The sequence below is a fragment of the Solea senegalensis genome, linkage group LG2, assembly GCF_019176455.1.
Source record: "Solea senegalensis isolate Sse05_10M linkage group LG2, IFAPA_SoseM_1, whole genome shotgun sequence".
Lineage (NCBI taxonomy): Eukaryota > Metazoa > Chordata > Actinopteri > Pleuronectiformes > Soleidae > Solea > Solea senegalensis.
Window position 1 is genome coordinate 34,739,394 of NC_058022.1, and position 16,548 is coordinate 34,755,941.

The 16,548-nt window shown below is 46.2% G+C and overlaps 2 protein-coding genes across 3 annotated transcripts; both read left to right on the forward strand.

Annotated features, from left to right (window-relative positions):
* Positions 1–667: 667 nt before the first annotated feature.
* On the forward strand, positions 668–6,623 carry iqcb1 (IQ motif containing B1). Of its 2 annotated transcripts, none has more exons than XM_044014389.1 (15): positions 668–972; positions 1,888–2,005; positions 2,106–2,262; positions 3,194–3,329; positions 3,412–3,487; positions 3,575–3,674; positions 4,225–4,391; positions 4,467–4,576; positions 4,652–4,770; positions 4,853–4,919; positions 4,994–5,069; positions 5,153–5,304; positions 5,753–5,890; positions 5,965–6,121; positions 6,354–6,623. In XM_044014389.1, exons 2-15 carry the CDS (start codon positions 1,903–1,905, stop codon positions 6,578–6,580), a joined length of 1,785 nt encoding a protein of 594 aa, XP_043870324.1. In that variant the 5' UTR covers positions 668–972; positions 1,888–1,902; the 3' UTR covers positions 6,581–6,623. The 2 variants fall into 2 exon arrangements, with proteins under 2 accessions (XP_043870324.1, XP_043870332.1); XM_044014397.1 differs by lacking the exon at positions 668–972 and adding an exon at positions 1,000–1,582.
* A 767-nt stretch (positions 6,624–7,390) lies between these two features.
* LOC122783468 (protein EFR3 homolog B-like) lies at positions 7,391–16,547 on the forward strand. Its single transcript, XM_044048288.1, has 18 exons — positions 7,391–7,807; positions 9,413–9,489; positions 9,612–9,739; positions 10,065–10,215; positions 10,294–10,415; positions 10,506–10,655; positions 10,778–10,873; positions 10,952–11,030; positions 11,110–11,245; positions 11,361–11,513; positions 11,580–11,691; positions 11,800–11,851; positions 11,950–12,122; positions 14,602–14,677; positions 14,754–14,915; positions 14,998–15,126; positions 15,998–16,193; positions 16,426–16,547. The coding sequence occupies exons 1-18, from the start codon at positions 7,531–7,533 to the stop codon at positions 16,545–16,547; spliced, it is 2,391 nt and encodes a 796-aa protein (XP_043904223.1). The 5' UTR covers positions 7,391–7,530.
* Position 16,548: the final 1 nt, after the last annotated feature.

Below are 16,548 nucleotides of genomic sequence, written 5' to 3' on the forward strand. Positions count from 1 at the left end.
AGCTTGTGTTATGATTATAATGCCATCATTTAAATGTTTTTTAAATGTGTGACACCGTGAAACGTAAAAATGTAACCATTTATCGAATGAATGAATGAATGAATGAATGAATGAATGAATGAATCAATCCACTGCTCCTGTTGGATTCAGTCGTCTGGAGCTGCAGCGGCACCCAGAGGACACATGAGCTCACTGCAGCCTGAAACACAACAGTAACTGTTGATTAGATTTTTATTTTATTATCATAAACGACTACAGGTTTAGTCTCTGTTAATGAAAACAAAAACTGATGTGTATAAATAAAATACTTTTTTAACGTAGTCAACGCACATTTCGAACACGTGCAACATCATAAACATAAAACCCTGGATTCAAAGATAATAAATAATAATAATAATAATAATGATAATACATCACATTTATATAGCGCTTTTCTTGACACTCAAAGACGCTGTACAAACACAAAACAAAACAAAGGACAGGACTTTGGGAAATAGACAGTTAGGTGTAAGCAGTTTTGAACAGGTGGGTTTAGAGTTATGATTTAAATGTCTGTAGTGAGTCTGAGTTCCAGAGAGTGGCGGCGGCTGCAGCAAAGGCAAAGATGTTAAGATTAATACACACACGAGACACTGCAATCAATAATAATACTAATACTAAACATCCATGACCAAAATCAACGCTCTTGTCAATATTAATACATAGTTTTGGTGCAGGGGGGATGTCGTCGCAGCGTGATGATGTCACGTTGCTGTAGCAACAGAAGCGCGTCGTCTTTGCTCCGGTTAGCTCAAAGCTAACTAGCTATGTAGAACGAAACAAGCGTTGGTTGCTTTTGCTATTTTTTCCCCTTTTGCTTCTTCGTTTGAACATTGTACGAGTCGACGCAAAAGGAGTCGGTTAACCGGCGAAAGAGCCTCGTCGCCGCCGTCAGCGCTAACGGGAGACAGCTAATAGCACAGTACAGCTCACGTAAGAAAACTAATGTCATGTATGATAGCCATGAGCTAATAGCACTAGAGAGCTAACGTCAGAGAACTAACGTAGGATAACTAACTGAAGATAATGTTCGTAAGAGAACTAACGTAGGATAACTAACTGAAGATAATGTTCGTAAGAGAACTAACGTAGGATAACTAACTGAAGATAATGTTCGTAAGAGAACTAACGTAGGAGAGCTCATAACATAGGAGCGCTAACGTAAGATAATTAGCGCAAGAGAACTAACGTAGGAGAGCTCATAACATAGGAGGGCTAACGTCAGAGAACTAACGTAGGAGAGCTCATAACAGAGGAGGTCTAACGTCAGAGAACAAACGTAGGAGAGCTAGTAGCACTAGTGCTAACGTATGAGAGCCAATAACACAGGAGAGCTAATAGCACTAGTGCTAACGTAAGATAATTAGCGCAAGAGAACTAACGTAGGAGAGCTCATAACACAGGAGAGTTAACGTGTAAGAACGAATGTAATGTAGGAGAGCTAATAGCACTGGAGAGTTAACGTCAGAGAACTAACGTAAGATAATTAGCGTAAGAGAACTAACGTATGAGAGCTAATAACACATGAGAGCTAACGTCAGAGGTGAGTCACAGCGCCACCTGGAACAACTATGTTGTTATTATTCAGTCGAATTTCACAACTTAAACAGATGTGAAGGTGTGAACTGTGTTGATGTTTTTGTGTTGTGAGGTGTAAAAAGTTAGGTTGATGCTAACACACAGAATGTTCTAGAAGTGTGTTTATCAAACGTTGTGTATTTGGACACTTTTAATCATGAATCATTTGTGACTGAGATGAATGCTTGATGAATGAATGTAAACATCATTTTACACCTGTTTTATTTGTTTTTATAATCATTCTGTAAACCTGTGTCATGTGACCATCAGTTGGCAATAAAACCCATGGAGGGAAGATTGGAGTCTGTGCAGGAGCTGAAGACACAGCTGGAGGAGACAGATGTGACCCTGGGGCAGAAGATCAAGCTGCTCAACAGCGCCATCAACCGTGAGACGACCAGCACTGCACCCATGTGAGAGCAAACACTTACAAAGACATCACAATCTGAGTTTGTGTTATTCTGTGTGTGTGTGTGTGTGTGTGTCAGGCGCTCTGCACACAGACACCGTCGCTCTGACTCGTGTGACGTCTGAGTTGTATCACAGCGGCGTCCTCCGTCACTGTGTCCAGGACGTCCTCTCTCTGGACGGTAGAAGACTGCAAGGACACTGGAGCTCCGCCTCCACGCTCGCACAGCTCACCAGGTACGACTGTCCTACAGCGCCACCTTTCTGTTTTGGTTCAACTGATAAATGAATCGTGTGATTGTATCATATCTCATGTTATGTTATTGTAACATATCTTATGTATTATAACGTTAAGTGTTTTATCTTCAGTTGTTGTATCCTTTGTAACTATCTTACTTTACATTGTAACATATCTTATGCATTATAACGTTAAGTGTTTTATCTTCAGTTGTTGTATCCTTTGTAACTATCTTACTTTACATTGTAACATATCTTATGTATTATAACGTTAAGTGTTTTATCTTCAGTTGTTGTATCCTTTGTAACTATCTTACTTTACATTGTAACATATCTTATGTATTATAACGTTAAGTGTTTTATCTTCAGTTGTTGTATCCTTTGTAACTATCTTACTTTACATTGTAACATATCTTATGCATTATAACGTTAAGTGTTTTATCTTCAGTTGTTGTATCCTTTGTAACTATCTTACTTTAAATTGTAACATATCTTATGTATTATAACGTTAAGTGTTTTATCTTCAGTTGTTGTATCCTTTGTAACTATCTTACTTTACATTGTAACATATCTTATGCATTATAACGTTAAGTGTTTTATCTTCAGTTGTTGTATCCTTTGTAACTATCTTACTTTACATTGTAACATATCTTATGTATTATAACGTTAAGTGTTTTATCTTCAGTTGTTGTATCCTTTGTAACTATCTTACTTTACATTGTAACATATCTTATGTATTATAACGTTAAGTGTTTTATCTTCAGTTGTTGTATCCTTTGTAACTATCTTACTTTACATTGTAACAAATCTTATGTATTATAACGTTAAGTGTTTTATCTTCTGTTGTTGTATCCTTTGTAACTATCTTACTTTACATTGTAACATATCTCGTGAAACGATGATACGATCAATAATCAGTCCTGTGTGTCAGCTCGTGCTGTGCTGCTGTTGACCCTGGTGACCACTGGGAGGCGTTTCACACGCTCTTCCTGCCGTCAGTCATAGACGGCCTCCTGTCATTGGCTGCTCAGATGATGATGATGAGGACGACGTCTCAGGGGTCAGAGGTGAGACGTCCTCTGTCTGTCCCTGTCCTCAGTGTGTGCTGTCATTGTAAAGTTGTCCTGATGATGTCATCATGTGTGTTAGGGTGTGTCCATGTTCAGGACGGTGATGGACTCAGTGAGTCAGCTGCTCACGGCTCATGCTCAGCTCACCTCACAGGGTCAGTCACTCTGAATGATCTATGTGTTCATCCACTGACTGACTGATGGTTAATCTCTCCCTCTCTCTTACTCTCTCTCTCTCTCAGTCCTCAGCTGTGTTCACTACGAGCACATCCAGATGTGTGATGATGTCACTGTGTCCCTGATGTGCATTAACATGTGGCTTCAAACCTGCAGTGTCAGCAGGTAAAGATTTAAAGGGACAGAGACGGACTTTACAACAGGAAACTGACGTTTGTAAACCACTAACTCTCCCACAAACACACACTCTCACACTCACACTCACACACTGCTGCCTCCATCACTGAGTTCAGTTTGACCTCAGTGACAAAGAGTGACCACACGAGGCAGTAGAGGACCAGCAGCTAAATCGTTGGTTTTCTCTCTGAGGTTTGGTGTGTGTGTGTGTGAGGTGAGAATGGCTGCAGACAGTTTCACTGTAGCAGTGGGAGGTCCCCTGTTTGATAGGTAGACGTCGCGCAAGACTCAAGTCCCTTCTTTGCAAGTTCTTCAAAAAAATTTAAAAAGCACATTTTAAGTAATAATATGGTTAAAGACCTTTAAAGTAAATTTTCTATGCTTTTGTTTTTGTTTAAAAATGACCAGAAACCCAAGTCCCCTGTTAGTGAGTATAGAATGACAGTCCCCTGTTTGCCTGGTAAACGTGTGTGTGTGTGTGTGTGTGTGTGTGTGTGTGTGTGTGTGTGTGTGTGTGTGTGTGTGTGCGTGCACGTAGGAACTTCCTGTCGAGCCTGAGTGATGACTCCATCCTGTTGCTCCTCAACGAGGCTGTCGGCCACTTAGCCGTCAGTGCGGACTCTGCAGTGGGCGGAGCCTCTGTCAGACTCCTCCTCCTCATGTCCAGTCAGCTGCATGTGTTGCCCCTCCTCCTCAGCTTCAGAGGTCAGGGGTCAAGTCTGTTCACACCTGGATCATTGTGGAAAGGTCAGAGGTCACGCTCTCTCTCTCTCTCTGTAGGTCTGGACAATCTGCTGGACAAAGACTGGAGGGGGCGGGGCTTTGACCAGGATGTAGATCAGCTGATAAAGCTCATGGAGTCACACAGAGGCAGGATCAGTCCCTCTCAGGTGAGTCGATGAGGTCAAGGTCACATGCCCGCCAGGGTGTGTCCATCTGACTCCGCCCCCCTTCTGTGTGTGTAGGAGAGCAGCGAGCGTGTGCGCGCAGCGTGCGTGATCCAGGCGGCATGGCGCTCGCATCAGACCAGACGCAGAGTGAAGAGCCTGAGTCGAGCGGTGAGCTCGCTGCAGAGGAGCTTCAGGTGTGAGGTCATCGCCACATCTGTGACATCATCACCACAATACGCCTGTCACAACACCTGTGTGTGTGTGTGTGTGTGTCAGGGCTCGGAGGAGGCAGCAGCAGCAGCAGGAGGAGGCACAGAAGTGGGAGGAGGAGCTTAAGTACCAGGTGAGTTTAAAGTACTTTCAAGGACAACTCGGTGTACTGCAGTATTGACGTGTGTGTGTGTGTGTGTGTGTCAGGTGTGTTTGCGGCGTAAGCAGGCGCGGAGGGCGTTCCACGAGAAGCAGAGAAAACTACTGCAACTGCTGCCCCCTGGTGACCACACACACACACTCACACACACACACACTCACTCACTCTCTGCAGTCTCATGTTGTGTGTGTGTGTGTGTGTGTCAGGTCAGGTGCAGTCGTACCTGTCAGAGTGTGAGCGTTGTGCGGCCGTGAGGATCCAGAGTTTGTGGCGAGGCTTCAGAGATCGTCGTCTCTTCACCAACACGTACAGACGCTCGCTGAGGGAGCGACGCGCTGCCACAACCCTGCAGAGAGCTGTAAACAACAACAACAACAACAATAACAATCATAACAACAATAACAATCATGACAACAACAACAATAACAACCACAACAATAACAACCACAACAATAACAACAACAATAGTAACAATAACAACAACAACGACAATAATAACAACAAAAATAACAATAACAATCATAACAACAACTATGACAATCATAACAACAACAATAACAACCACAACAATAGTAACAACAACAACGACAATAATAATAACAACAAAAATAACAATAACAATACCAACAACTATAACAACCATAACAACAACAATAACCACCACAACAATAACAACAACAATAGTAACAATATCAATATCAACAACAATAACAACAACACGAACAATAACAACAACATTAACATCATGAGTCATTGGCTCCACCCACATGGTTATCCTGACAGATGCTGACTCCTCCCTCTCTCAGGTGCGTCGCTTCCTGCAGAGACGGCGAGTAGCCAAAGCCCCGCCCACCACAGCTCTCTGGCTCGGCCACAGAGGTTTGACGGACAGCAGTAGGGCGGAGCTAAAGGCACAGGTGGAGGAGTACGTCGCCGCCCATCCTGTAAGAACGCGCCATGATGTCACAACACCACACTATAACCATGACGACACTGACTCTGTCCTCTGTGTCCACAGTCGTCCTGCGTGTCCCGAGAGGAGTGTGAGCGCCTCCATGTGGACGTGCAGCTGCTACTGCAGACGGAGCTTCAGAGAGAAGGCGAGAGGAGGAGGGAGGAGCAAAGGAGGGAGGCTCTGCTCGCTCACACACACACACTGCTGGAGCAACTGAGAGGTCACACACACGCACACACGCACACACACTCATCAATAACTAAAGTGAGGGGTGGAGTGGATCAGTGGTTAAGTCTGGTACCCCGTGTGCGAAAGACATCATGGTCGCAAGGATCGCAAGTTCGACTCCGCCCCTGGCTGATTGTACTCAATTGCACTGTAATGTAATGTAATGTAATGATTGATCAGTCAGTCTTGATCAGAGATGATTGACAGTCTCACTTCTCCCACAGAGGCTCCACCCCTCTCTGTTGTCACGGCAACAGTAGCAGACTCCTTCCTCAGTCCGTCAGGCATCATCGCCGCCCGTGCCCGTGACTCCCACAATGCCTTGCTGCAGGAGACTCGCCTGCCGTGGTGGAGGACGCTGGGAGAGGCGGAGGACACGCTCGGCCCCACCCTGCCGCTGGTGGAGCTGGAGGCGGAGCTCGGAGGACTGTTTGTGGGCGGGACAGTGTGACTGACAGGATGTGATTATTGATCACTGCTGTTTGTTTATGTTGTTGTTTACTGTAAACAGCACACACACACACACTGTCATTAAAGTTTCTCTCTGGATTAAAAGTCAAATATTTGAAGATTGTTTTTTTACTTTTATTATTATTTTAAATTTTTTTACTTTGACATCGTGACACGCTGTGATGTCACAGGCTCCAGTGGATCAAACTATTGATTATTGATCAGCAGCCGCTGCAGCTGTGAGCGACACTGTGAGTATCTGCTGTCGTCCTTTCACGTTAAACACCTTTCTAATGTGTGCTCTCACAGAGGAAACCAGTGATTTCTGCTGCTGCTCTGCTGCCTCGTGTGGTCACTTTGTGTCACTGAAGTTAATCTGAACAAAGAATTTCAAAAGCCAAACTGACAAAACAAGACATTAGAACTCAGTGATGGGGGCAGCAGTGTGTGTGTGTGTGTGTGTGTGTGTGATGTTAAAATGAGTGATTTTCTCTCTGGTCTTTGGTGTGGGAGAGTGAGTGGTTTCAGTTTCCTGTTGGAAAAGTCACAGTGAGATAAAGACGTGAACATGTGACGTAGATATCGTAGAAACCTAAACTGACGTAGATTTGCTGGAGAACAAAAGTTTGTGTTGTTTGTGATCACAGAGAAAACCAGTGATTTAACATCACACACACACACACACACACACACACACACACTGCTGCCTCCATCGCTGACTTCTATTGTCGTATTTTGTCACGTCGGCTTTTAAAGTCTCCCATTCAGATTGACCTCAGTGACACAAAGTGACCACACGAGGCAGCAGAGGACCAGCAGCTAAAATCACTGGTTTACAAACTTCACTTTCCTGTTGGAAGTTGGTGGAATTATCGATCACTGGCCACTTTAATCTGTTTAATCCTCTGTGTTGGAGCAGGAGGTGATGTGAAGGGGTTAAGATCCAGAGGAATGTGGAGGGAGGAGTTGTTTTCACTCCACACCAGCTTTTCATCCTCTCACATTCTCCATCCTCTTCCTCAGGTCGTGTCTGCCATCATGATGTCCAGGTCTCTGCCCAGAGGAATCAACCCGCCCACTTTACCCCGCGGCATGACCATGCCCAGTTTACCCAGTCTGCCCAGAGGAGTGTCGCTGCCGAGGGTCGTCGCCATGCCAACTGTTTCCCAGGCTCCTCGGAGGCTGCTGCAGGACTGCTGCTCTGTTCTGGACCATCAGACACCTGGAGGTAACACAGTCACACCTCGTAATCATGACTCACCATCTTACTGTGATCTTTGTCAAAAACAAGTTTTTATTCTGTAAAAATGTTTTGTTCAAACTTTGTTGAATTGTGTATTTTTTCTGTAAAACAATTTTTTTTTTATTTTGTCAATTTTTTAAAATTTTGTCTGTAAATTAATTTTTTTCTGTAAATTTTCTGTAATTTTTTGTTACATTTTCGACAAATTTCTGTGAATACAATATGTTTTTGAAAATGAAAATTTCTACATATTTGTAAAATTATTGAAAAACGATTGTAAAATGTATGATCATTGTAAAATTGATCCTTCTTTTTAAAAAGTAAAAGTAAAATACATATATATATTGTATGTACATATTCACATACAGTATATATACATATATATATATGTATGTACACACACGCTCACAGAGTTCTCAGCTGCAGGTTTTTTTCACTTTGTGCTGGAATGAAGAAAAAATCCAGAGCAGATTATAGAAGCTGAGCTGCTGCACATGTCCTGGATCTCACACACACACACACACACACACACACACAGACACACACACACACACACACACACAAAACACACACACACACACACACACACACAAACAGACACACACACACACACACACAGACACACACACACAAACACACACACACACACACACACACACACACACACAGACACACACACACACACACACACACACACACACATACACACACACAAACACACAGACACAAACACAGACACACACACACACACACACAGACAGACACACACACACACAGACACACACACACACACGATGAGTCAAACTGAATATTTTCATCAGAGATGTGAGGTTTATCATGAAAGGGGGCGGAGTCTCAGAGTGAGTGTGTGTTCACGGAGTCGTCCTCATATACGGTGAGAACCATTTTAACGTTTATCGTGATTTTTATGTTTGTGTTTGCTGCTAAAATGCATCCTTCAAAATAAAAGCTGGATTTATGTGATAATATGAGGTTCAGATACAGATTATATTGACGTTCAGATACAGATTATATTGACGTTCAGATACAGATTATATTGACGTTCAGATACAGATTATATTGACGTTCAGATACAGATTATATTGACGTTCAGATACAGATGATATTGATTATTTTATGGAATATTTAAAATGATAACGACGATAATTTATTACTCTGTGTGTTAAAGGTCACATGAGAATTATTTTACAAATCACATGACATATTATGATAATTATGTTTCACATTTTATTCATTTAAAAATACTTTAACTTTGTGTTTAAATCACACAATTGTTTATATTTCTATGTCATTTAAATAATAAAAAATAACCCTGAATCCCTGCTTGGACTGTCACAGCAGGTCACATGACTCGGCTTAAGTCACATGACCTGCTGTGACAGCGATGATTATTTCAGATCCGACAACAAACACGTTCTGTAACAAGTGAGATTAGGATTAATGCTGCATTGTTCTCTCTGCTGCCCCCATCTGGCTGTGTACATATATAAATATATATATATATATATATATATATATATTTATATATGTACACAGTCATCATGATGTGTGGTGATGATGTCATCACAGGTGTGTGCGGCTGCTGCTGGGCGCTGCGTCCTCGCTACAAGAGGCTGGTGGACAATATTTTCCCTGAAGATCCAGAGGTTCATGAATATTTATGAATATTTATGAATATTTATGAATATTTATGAATATTTATGAATTAATTATGGATGTTAGTACATGAAAGCAGCTTTAAATTCACTATGTGTGTGTGTGTGAGTAGGACGGCCTGGTCAAAGCTAACATGGAGAAGCTAACCTTCTTCGCGCTGTCAGCTCCTGAGAAACTGGATCGTATCGCAGCGTATCTTTCTGAGAGACTGACCAGAGAATTGAACCGACAACGCTACGGGTCAGAACCACACACACACTCACACATCATTTTATGTGTGTTGTCTATCTGCAACAACTCTCCTGATGCTAATGCTAAGTTAACTCTTGTCCTGGGGCTAATGCTAAGCTAACTACTCTCCTGGGGCTGATGCTAATGCATGTTTTGGCTGATTACAGTCAGGACAGTGATACAGCCTGACAGAGTCCTCTCCTTCCTGGGCTGCACACTTTACAGGATCCAGACCCTGAAATGAGACACAGCGAGAGAGTTTCATAAGTTTCCAGTTAGTCCAACTTCCTGCTGTGTGTGTGTGTGTGTGTGTGTGTGTGTGTGTGTGTCTCAGGTTCGTCTCCATAGCAATGGAGGCGTTGGAGCAGCTGCTGTTAGCGTGTCACTGTCAGAGCATCAACCTGCTGGTGGAGAGTTTCCTGGGAACTCTGCGTCTGCTGCTGGAGACAGACAGGCCACACCTCCACGTCCTCGCCACCAACTCTGTAACACACACACACACTGTGACATCATCACAGCTCATAACTCCTCCCTCTGACCCTGTGTCCCTGCCCCCCATGCAGTTTGTGAAGTTTGCCAACATTGAGGAGGACACGCCCTCGTACCACCGCAGCTACGACTTCCTCGTGTCTCGCTTCAGTCAGATGTGTCGCTGCCAACACGAGGACCAAGACGTCCGCAACCAGTGTGTGTCTCTGTGACCATGTGACCATACTGACGACCAATCACACCACTCACGTGTCCTCTGTGTGTGTGTGTGTGTGTGTGTGTGTAGAATCCGTGTGTCGGGGATCCGTGGTCTACAGGGCGTGGTCAGGAAGACTGTGGACGACGAGCTGCAGGTCAACATCTGGGAGCCGGGTCACATGGAGCAGATTGTCCCCGCCCTGCTGGTCAACCTGCAGCAGCACACACACTCACAGAGGTACACACACACACTCACAGAGGTACACAGAGACACACACACAGGTACACATTGGGGACTGTGTGTGTGCGTGTGTGTGTGTGTGTGTGTGTGTGCGTGTGTGTGCGTGTGTGTGCGTGCAGTGAGTCTCCAGCAGAGCAGACTGAGCTGTGTTTCAGAGAGCTGTTGAGTCGAGCTGCTTATGGACACATCAACAACGCCATCAGACCTGTGCTCATGTGAGACACACACACACACACACTGTGGATTAAATCCCTGTAATCTGAGCTCACATTAATCCCGCCTCTTGTCTTCAGGCACCTGGACACTCACAGTCTGTGGGAGGAGCCCAGTTTTGCTGTTCGATGTTTTCAGATCATCATGTTCTCCATCCAGGTCACTGATAACTCACTGATAACTCACTAACTACTCTAACTAACTCACTAACAAACTTATTTACTGTGTGTCCTCTCAGTCTCAGCACTGTCACCTGGTCGTCCAGCAGCTTCTGTCTCACCTGGACACCAACAGTCTGAGTCCAGCGTCAGTGAGAGCAGGAATCATCCAAGTCCTGTCTGAGGCTGCTGTGATAGAAGCTGCTGGATCTGTGGGTCTGTGTCCTCTCTGTGTCCTCATGTCTTCTTCTTCTCTGGTGGACTCATGTCTCTTCTTCTTCTCTGGTGTCTCATGTCTCCTCTTGTTCTCTGGTGGACTCTGGTGTCTCAGGTCCCACGGTGTTGGAGGTCTTCAACACGCTACTGCGACAGCTCCGGCAGAGCGTGGACGACCAGCTGACTGGTTACTATGACAACGCTGGGAGACGTAGAACCACGTGTGAGGAGGAGAAGACACTGCAGGACGCCGTCATCAGGACCATCGGTGAGAACAGTTGTCCACTTCCTGTCACCATGTGTTGATCCTCATGTGTTTCTGTGGCTCCTGCAGGAAGCTTCGCCAACACACTTCCTGTCTACCAGAGGTCAGAGGTCATGCTTTTCATCATAGGGAAGATTCCTGTTCCTGGCGTCTATCCTGCTCTGGACTCGCCCAACACTGGGTAACTGTCTCCATGACGATGGGACACGTTGTAAATATGTGAAGTGATGATGAGTGACATCACGTGTGTGTGTGTGTGTGTGTGTGTGCGTGTGTGTGTGTGTGTCAGGTGTGAAGGCAGCAGGATGATCCAGGTGATGCTGTTAAAGTCTCTGCTGCAGGTGAGATGAAGATGATGATGATGATGATGAGATTTTAAAACATAAAATGAGACAAATGAATGATTATGTCAGTGCTGCTGTGTGACTCCGCCCCTAAGGTGTCAGAGCACTATGACAGCACTAACCTGTTGGTGGCGCTGCCCTCGTCTTTCCTGGAGCCGCTGCTGTCCTTCACTCTGATGGAAGATCCTGAGATTTGTCTGCTCGTCCTCAAGGTCCTCGTCTCACTGATGGACCGTCACCACAACACACACACACTGAGAGAGGCCAGGTACACACACACACACACACACACACATACCATCATCATCATCGGTGGACACAAATATGTCTGTCCTCCTTCTTGGTCTTTATAGGTCCTCAGGTGGGCGAAGAGGCCGAACTTGGACCCAAGATTTGGGTGGTTAATGGTGGTAGTGGGTTTTGGGTGGTTAATGGTGGTGGTTGGTTAATGGTGGTTTGGGGTGGTTGGTTAATGGTGGTCGGGTTTGGGTGGTTTGGTGGTTTGGGGTGGTTGGTTGTGGTTAATGGTGGTTAATGGTGGTTAATGGTGGTCGTGGGTTTGGGTGGTTAATGGTGGTTTGTGGCGTGGGTTTGGGTGGTTAATGGTGGTTAATGGTGGTGGGGTTTGGGTTAAATGGTCGGGTTTGGGTGGTTAAGGTGGGGTGGTCCGGTGGTTAATGGGTGGTTAATGGTGGTTAATGGTGTGGGTTTGGGTGGTTAATGGTGGTGGTTAATGGGGTTTGGGGGGTGGTTAATGGGGTGGGTTTGGGTGGTTAATGTCGGGTTTGGGTGGTTAATGGTGGTTAATGGTGGTGGGGTTTGGGTGGGGTGGTTAATGGTGGTTAATGGTGGTGGTTTGGGGTAGGTTTGGGTGGTTAATGGTGGTCGGGGTTTGGGGTGGTTAATGGTCGGGTTTGGGTGGTTAATGGGTGGTTAATGGTGGTGGGTTTGGGTGGTTGGTCGTGGGTTTGGGTGGTTAATGGTGGTCGGGGTTTGGGTGGTTGGTAATGGTGGTGGGTTTGGTGGTTAATGGTGGTCGCGGGGTTTGGGTGGTTAATGGTGGTTAATGGTGGTCGGGTTTGGGTGGTTAATGTGGTCGGTTTGGGTGGTTAATGGCGGTCGGGTTTGGGTGGTTAATGGTGGTTAAAAATGGTGGTCGGGTTTGGGTGGTTAATGGTGGTTAATGGTGGTCGGGTTTGGGTGGTTAATGGTATGGTGGTTGGGTTTGGGTGGTTAATGGCGGTCGTGGGGTTTGGGTGGTTAATGGCGGGTTTGGTGGTGGTTTGGTGGTTTGGGGGTGGTTAATGGCGGTCGGGGTTTGGGTGGGGGTGGTGGTGGTCGGGTTTCGTGGGTTTGGGTGGTTAAGGGTGGGTGGGTTTGGGTGGTTAATGGCGGTCGTGGGTTTGGGTGGTTAATGGTGGTTTCGGGTGGTTAATGGTTAAGTCGTTCGTGGTGGTCGGGTTTGGGTGGTTAATGGTGGTGGTGGTTGGTGGTTAATGGTCGGGTTTGGGTGGTTAATGGTGGTTGGTGGTTAATGGGTTTGGGGTGGTTAATGGCGGTCGGGTTTGGGGTGGTTAATGGCGGTCGGGTGGTTAATGGCGGTCGGGTTTGGGTGGTTAATGGGTGTGGTGGGTGGTTAATGGTGATCGTGGGGTTTGGGTGGTGGTTAATGGCAGTCGGGTTTGGGGGTGGTCGTGAGTTTGGGGTGGTTAAATGGGGTCGTGGGGTTTGGGTGGTTAATGGCGGTCGGGTTTGGGTGGTTAATGGTGGTCGAGTTTGGGTGGTTAATGGCGGCCGGGTTTGGGGTGGTTTGGGTTTGGGTGGTTAATGGCGGTGGGTGGTTAATGGCGGCCGTGGTTTGGGTGGTTAATGGCGTCGGGTTTGGGTGGTTAATGGTGGTTAATGGTGGTCGGGTTTGGGTGGTTAATGGCGTGGTGGGTTTGGGTGGTTAATGGTGATCGGGGTTTGGGTGGTTTGTTCGTGGGGTTTGGGTGGTTAACGGCGGTCGTGGGTTTGGGTGGTTAGTGGTTAATGGCACGGGGTTTGGGTGGTTAATGGTGGTCGTGGGTTTGGGTGGTTAATGGCGGTCGGGTTTGGGGGTGGTTAATGGCGTCGGGTTTGGGGTGGTTAATGGTGGTTAATGGCAGTGAGTTTGGGGTGGTTAATGGTGGTCGTGGGTTTGGGTGGTTACTGGTGGTGGTGGTTAATGGTCGTGGGGTTTGGGTGGTTAATGGTGGTTTGGTTTGTGGTTTGGTGGTTTGGTGTGGGTTTGGGTGGTTAATGGCGGGTTTGGGTGGTTAATGGTGGTCGGGTTTGGGTGGTTTGGTGGTGGTCGGGGTTTGGGTGGTTAATGGTGGTCGGGTTTGGGTGGTTAATGGTGGTCGTGGGTTTGGGTGGTTAATGGTGGTTAATGGTGGTCGTGGGTTTGGGTGGATACCTCTTCATCAATGGTACCTTTGGTATGGGACGTGGTCCACATTTTCCCACCTGTTGTCAATGAAGGTGTTTTGGGGGACTGCTGTGGTTTGGTGACGGCTGATGGAGGATTTGAGTCTTTTTTATGCTGATGGCCAGACCAAGCTGTTTGTACGCTTTCATGAAAGCAGTCAAGGTGCATTGTAGGTCCTCTTCTGAGAGGGTACAGTGGCATTATGGTCTGCATACTGCAGCTCTACGATGACCCTTAGCCCTGAACCTGTTGATGTTCAGAAGTCCGTCAAACCTCTACATGATTTGTGTGTCCACAGTGTAGCTGTGGACGTGTCCCTGCTGCAGCTGAAGGAGGACACGTCGTCTCGTCAGGACATTCTCTTCATTAGGAAGGTAAAAGACACTGATCATTGATCTCTGATCACTGATCAATCACTCTGATCACGTGTGTGTGTGTGTGTGTGTGCAGCACGCTCAGCGTCTCTACAGACACGTCTACCTGGTGTGTAAGGAGGAGAGCAGTGGGCGGAGCCACTATCACGCCCTCTTCACCTTATTGGCCGTCCTGATTGTGGAGCTGTCCAATGAGGACGTGACTGTGGACCTGATCAGGCTGGTCCTCGCTCTGCAGGTGATTATTGAACATCAATCATTGATCTGTGTTCTGCTCTGTGGCTGACCACACCCCCTCTCCTCTGTGATTGGCTGCTCAGGAGCTAGTATCTTGCAATCAGGAGAGTCTGACAGTGTTTAACCACTGTGGTGTCCACGCCCTCTGTGCCGCCGTCCTCAGTCTGATGTCCACACTGACATGTCCTCTATTACTGAGACACGTCTCTGAGGTGTGTGTGTGTGTCTGTGTGTTTGCGTTTGTGTGTGTGGGTGTGTGTCTGTGTGTTTGTGTGTATGTGTGTGGGTGTGTGTGTGTGTGTGTGTGTGGGGTGTGTGTGTGTGTGTGTGTGTGTGTGTGTGTGTGTGTGTGTTTATGTTTGTGTGTGTGTGTGGTCGTGGTTTCTGTGTGTGTGTGTGTGTGTGTGTGGGTGTGTGTGTCTGTGTGTGCGGTGTTTGTGTGTGTGTGTCTGTGTTTGTGTTTGTGTGTTTGTGTGTGTGTGTGTGTGTGTGTTTGTGTGTGTGTGTGTGTGTGTGTGTGTGTGTGTGTGTGTGTGTGGGGTGTGTGTGTGTGTGTGTGTTGTGGGTGTGTGTGTGTGTGTTTGTGTGTATGTGTGTGGGTGTGTGTGTGTGTGTGAGTTTGTGTGTGTGTGTGGGTGTGTGTGTGTGTTATGGTGTTTGTGTGTGTGTGTGTGTTTGTAAGTTTGGTTTGTGTGTGTGTGTGTGTTCTTTTGTGTGTGTGTTTGTGTTTGTGTGTGTTTGTGTGTGTGTGTCGTGGTTCGTGTTTGTGTGTGTGTTTGTGTGTGTGTGTTCGTGTGTGTGTGTTTGTGTGTGTGTTTGTGTGTGTGTGTGTGTGTGCTCCGTGTTTGTGTGTGTGTGTGTGTGTTTGTGTGTGTGTGTTCGGTTTGTGTGTGTTGTGTGTTTGTGTGTGTGTGTGTGTGTGTGTGTTTGTGTGTGTGTTTGTGTTTGTGTTTGTGTTTGTGTTTGTGTGTGTGTGTGTGTGTGTTGTGTGTTTGTGTGTGTGTGTGTGTGTGTGTGTGTGTGTGTGTGTGTGTTTGTGTGTCATAAACAATGATCTTGTCAAGACCAAAACCTGATGTGCAGGTGATAGTGCGTCGTCAGCAGGTGGCTCCTCACCTGCTTCCTGACCACGCCCTCTGTGATGATGTCATCACTCCCCCCACTGAGCTGCAGGTGGATGACGCCCTCCTGTTTGTCCAATCAGAGATGAGCGAGGCTCTGACAGGAAGCAGCTCCAGCTCTGAGCGCATCAACACGCCATACACACCTGAACTGACAGGTACACACACACACACACGCGCGCACGCACACACACTCACTATCAAGGGCATGTTAAACTAAAACATCTTAGTACAGTACACCCCGTCACGTATGTGCAACTACACGTGTGCAGTGTCTGCGTGACACACGTCTGTCCATTTAAAGTGAATGAATTTACACGTCAGAGGTGTGTGTGTGTGTGTGTGTGTGTGTGTGTGTGTGTGTGTGTGTGTGTGTGTGTTGCATTGCAGATGAAGAGTGTCTCTCTAAGAGGAAGAGTGTTGGAGACATTGTGTCTCTGCAGATGGACTTGGACCATTACTGTCCTCACACTCTCCAGGTGTCTGTCTCTGATGATGTTCTGTGTCTGTGAT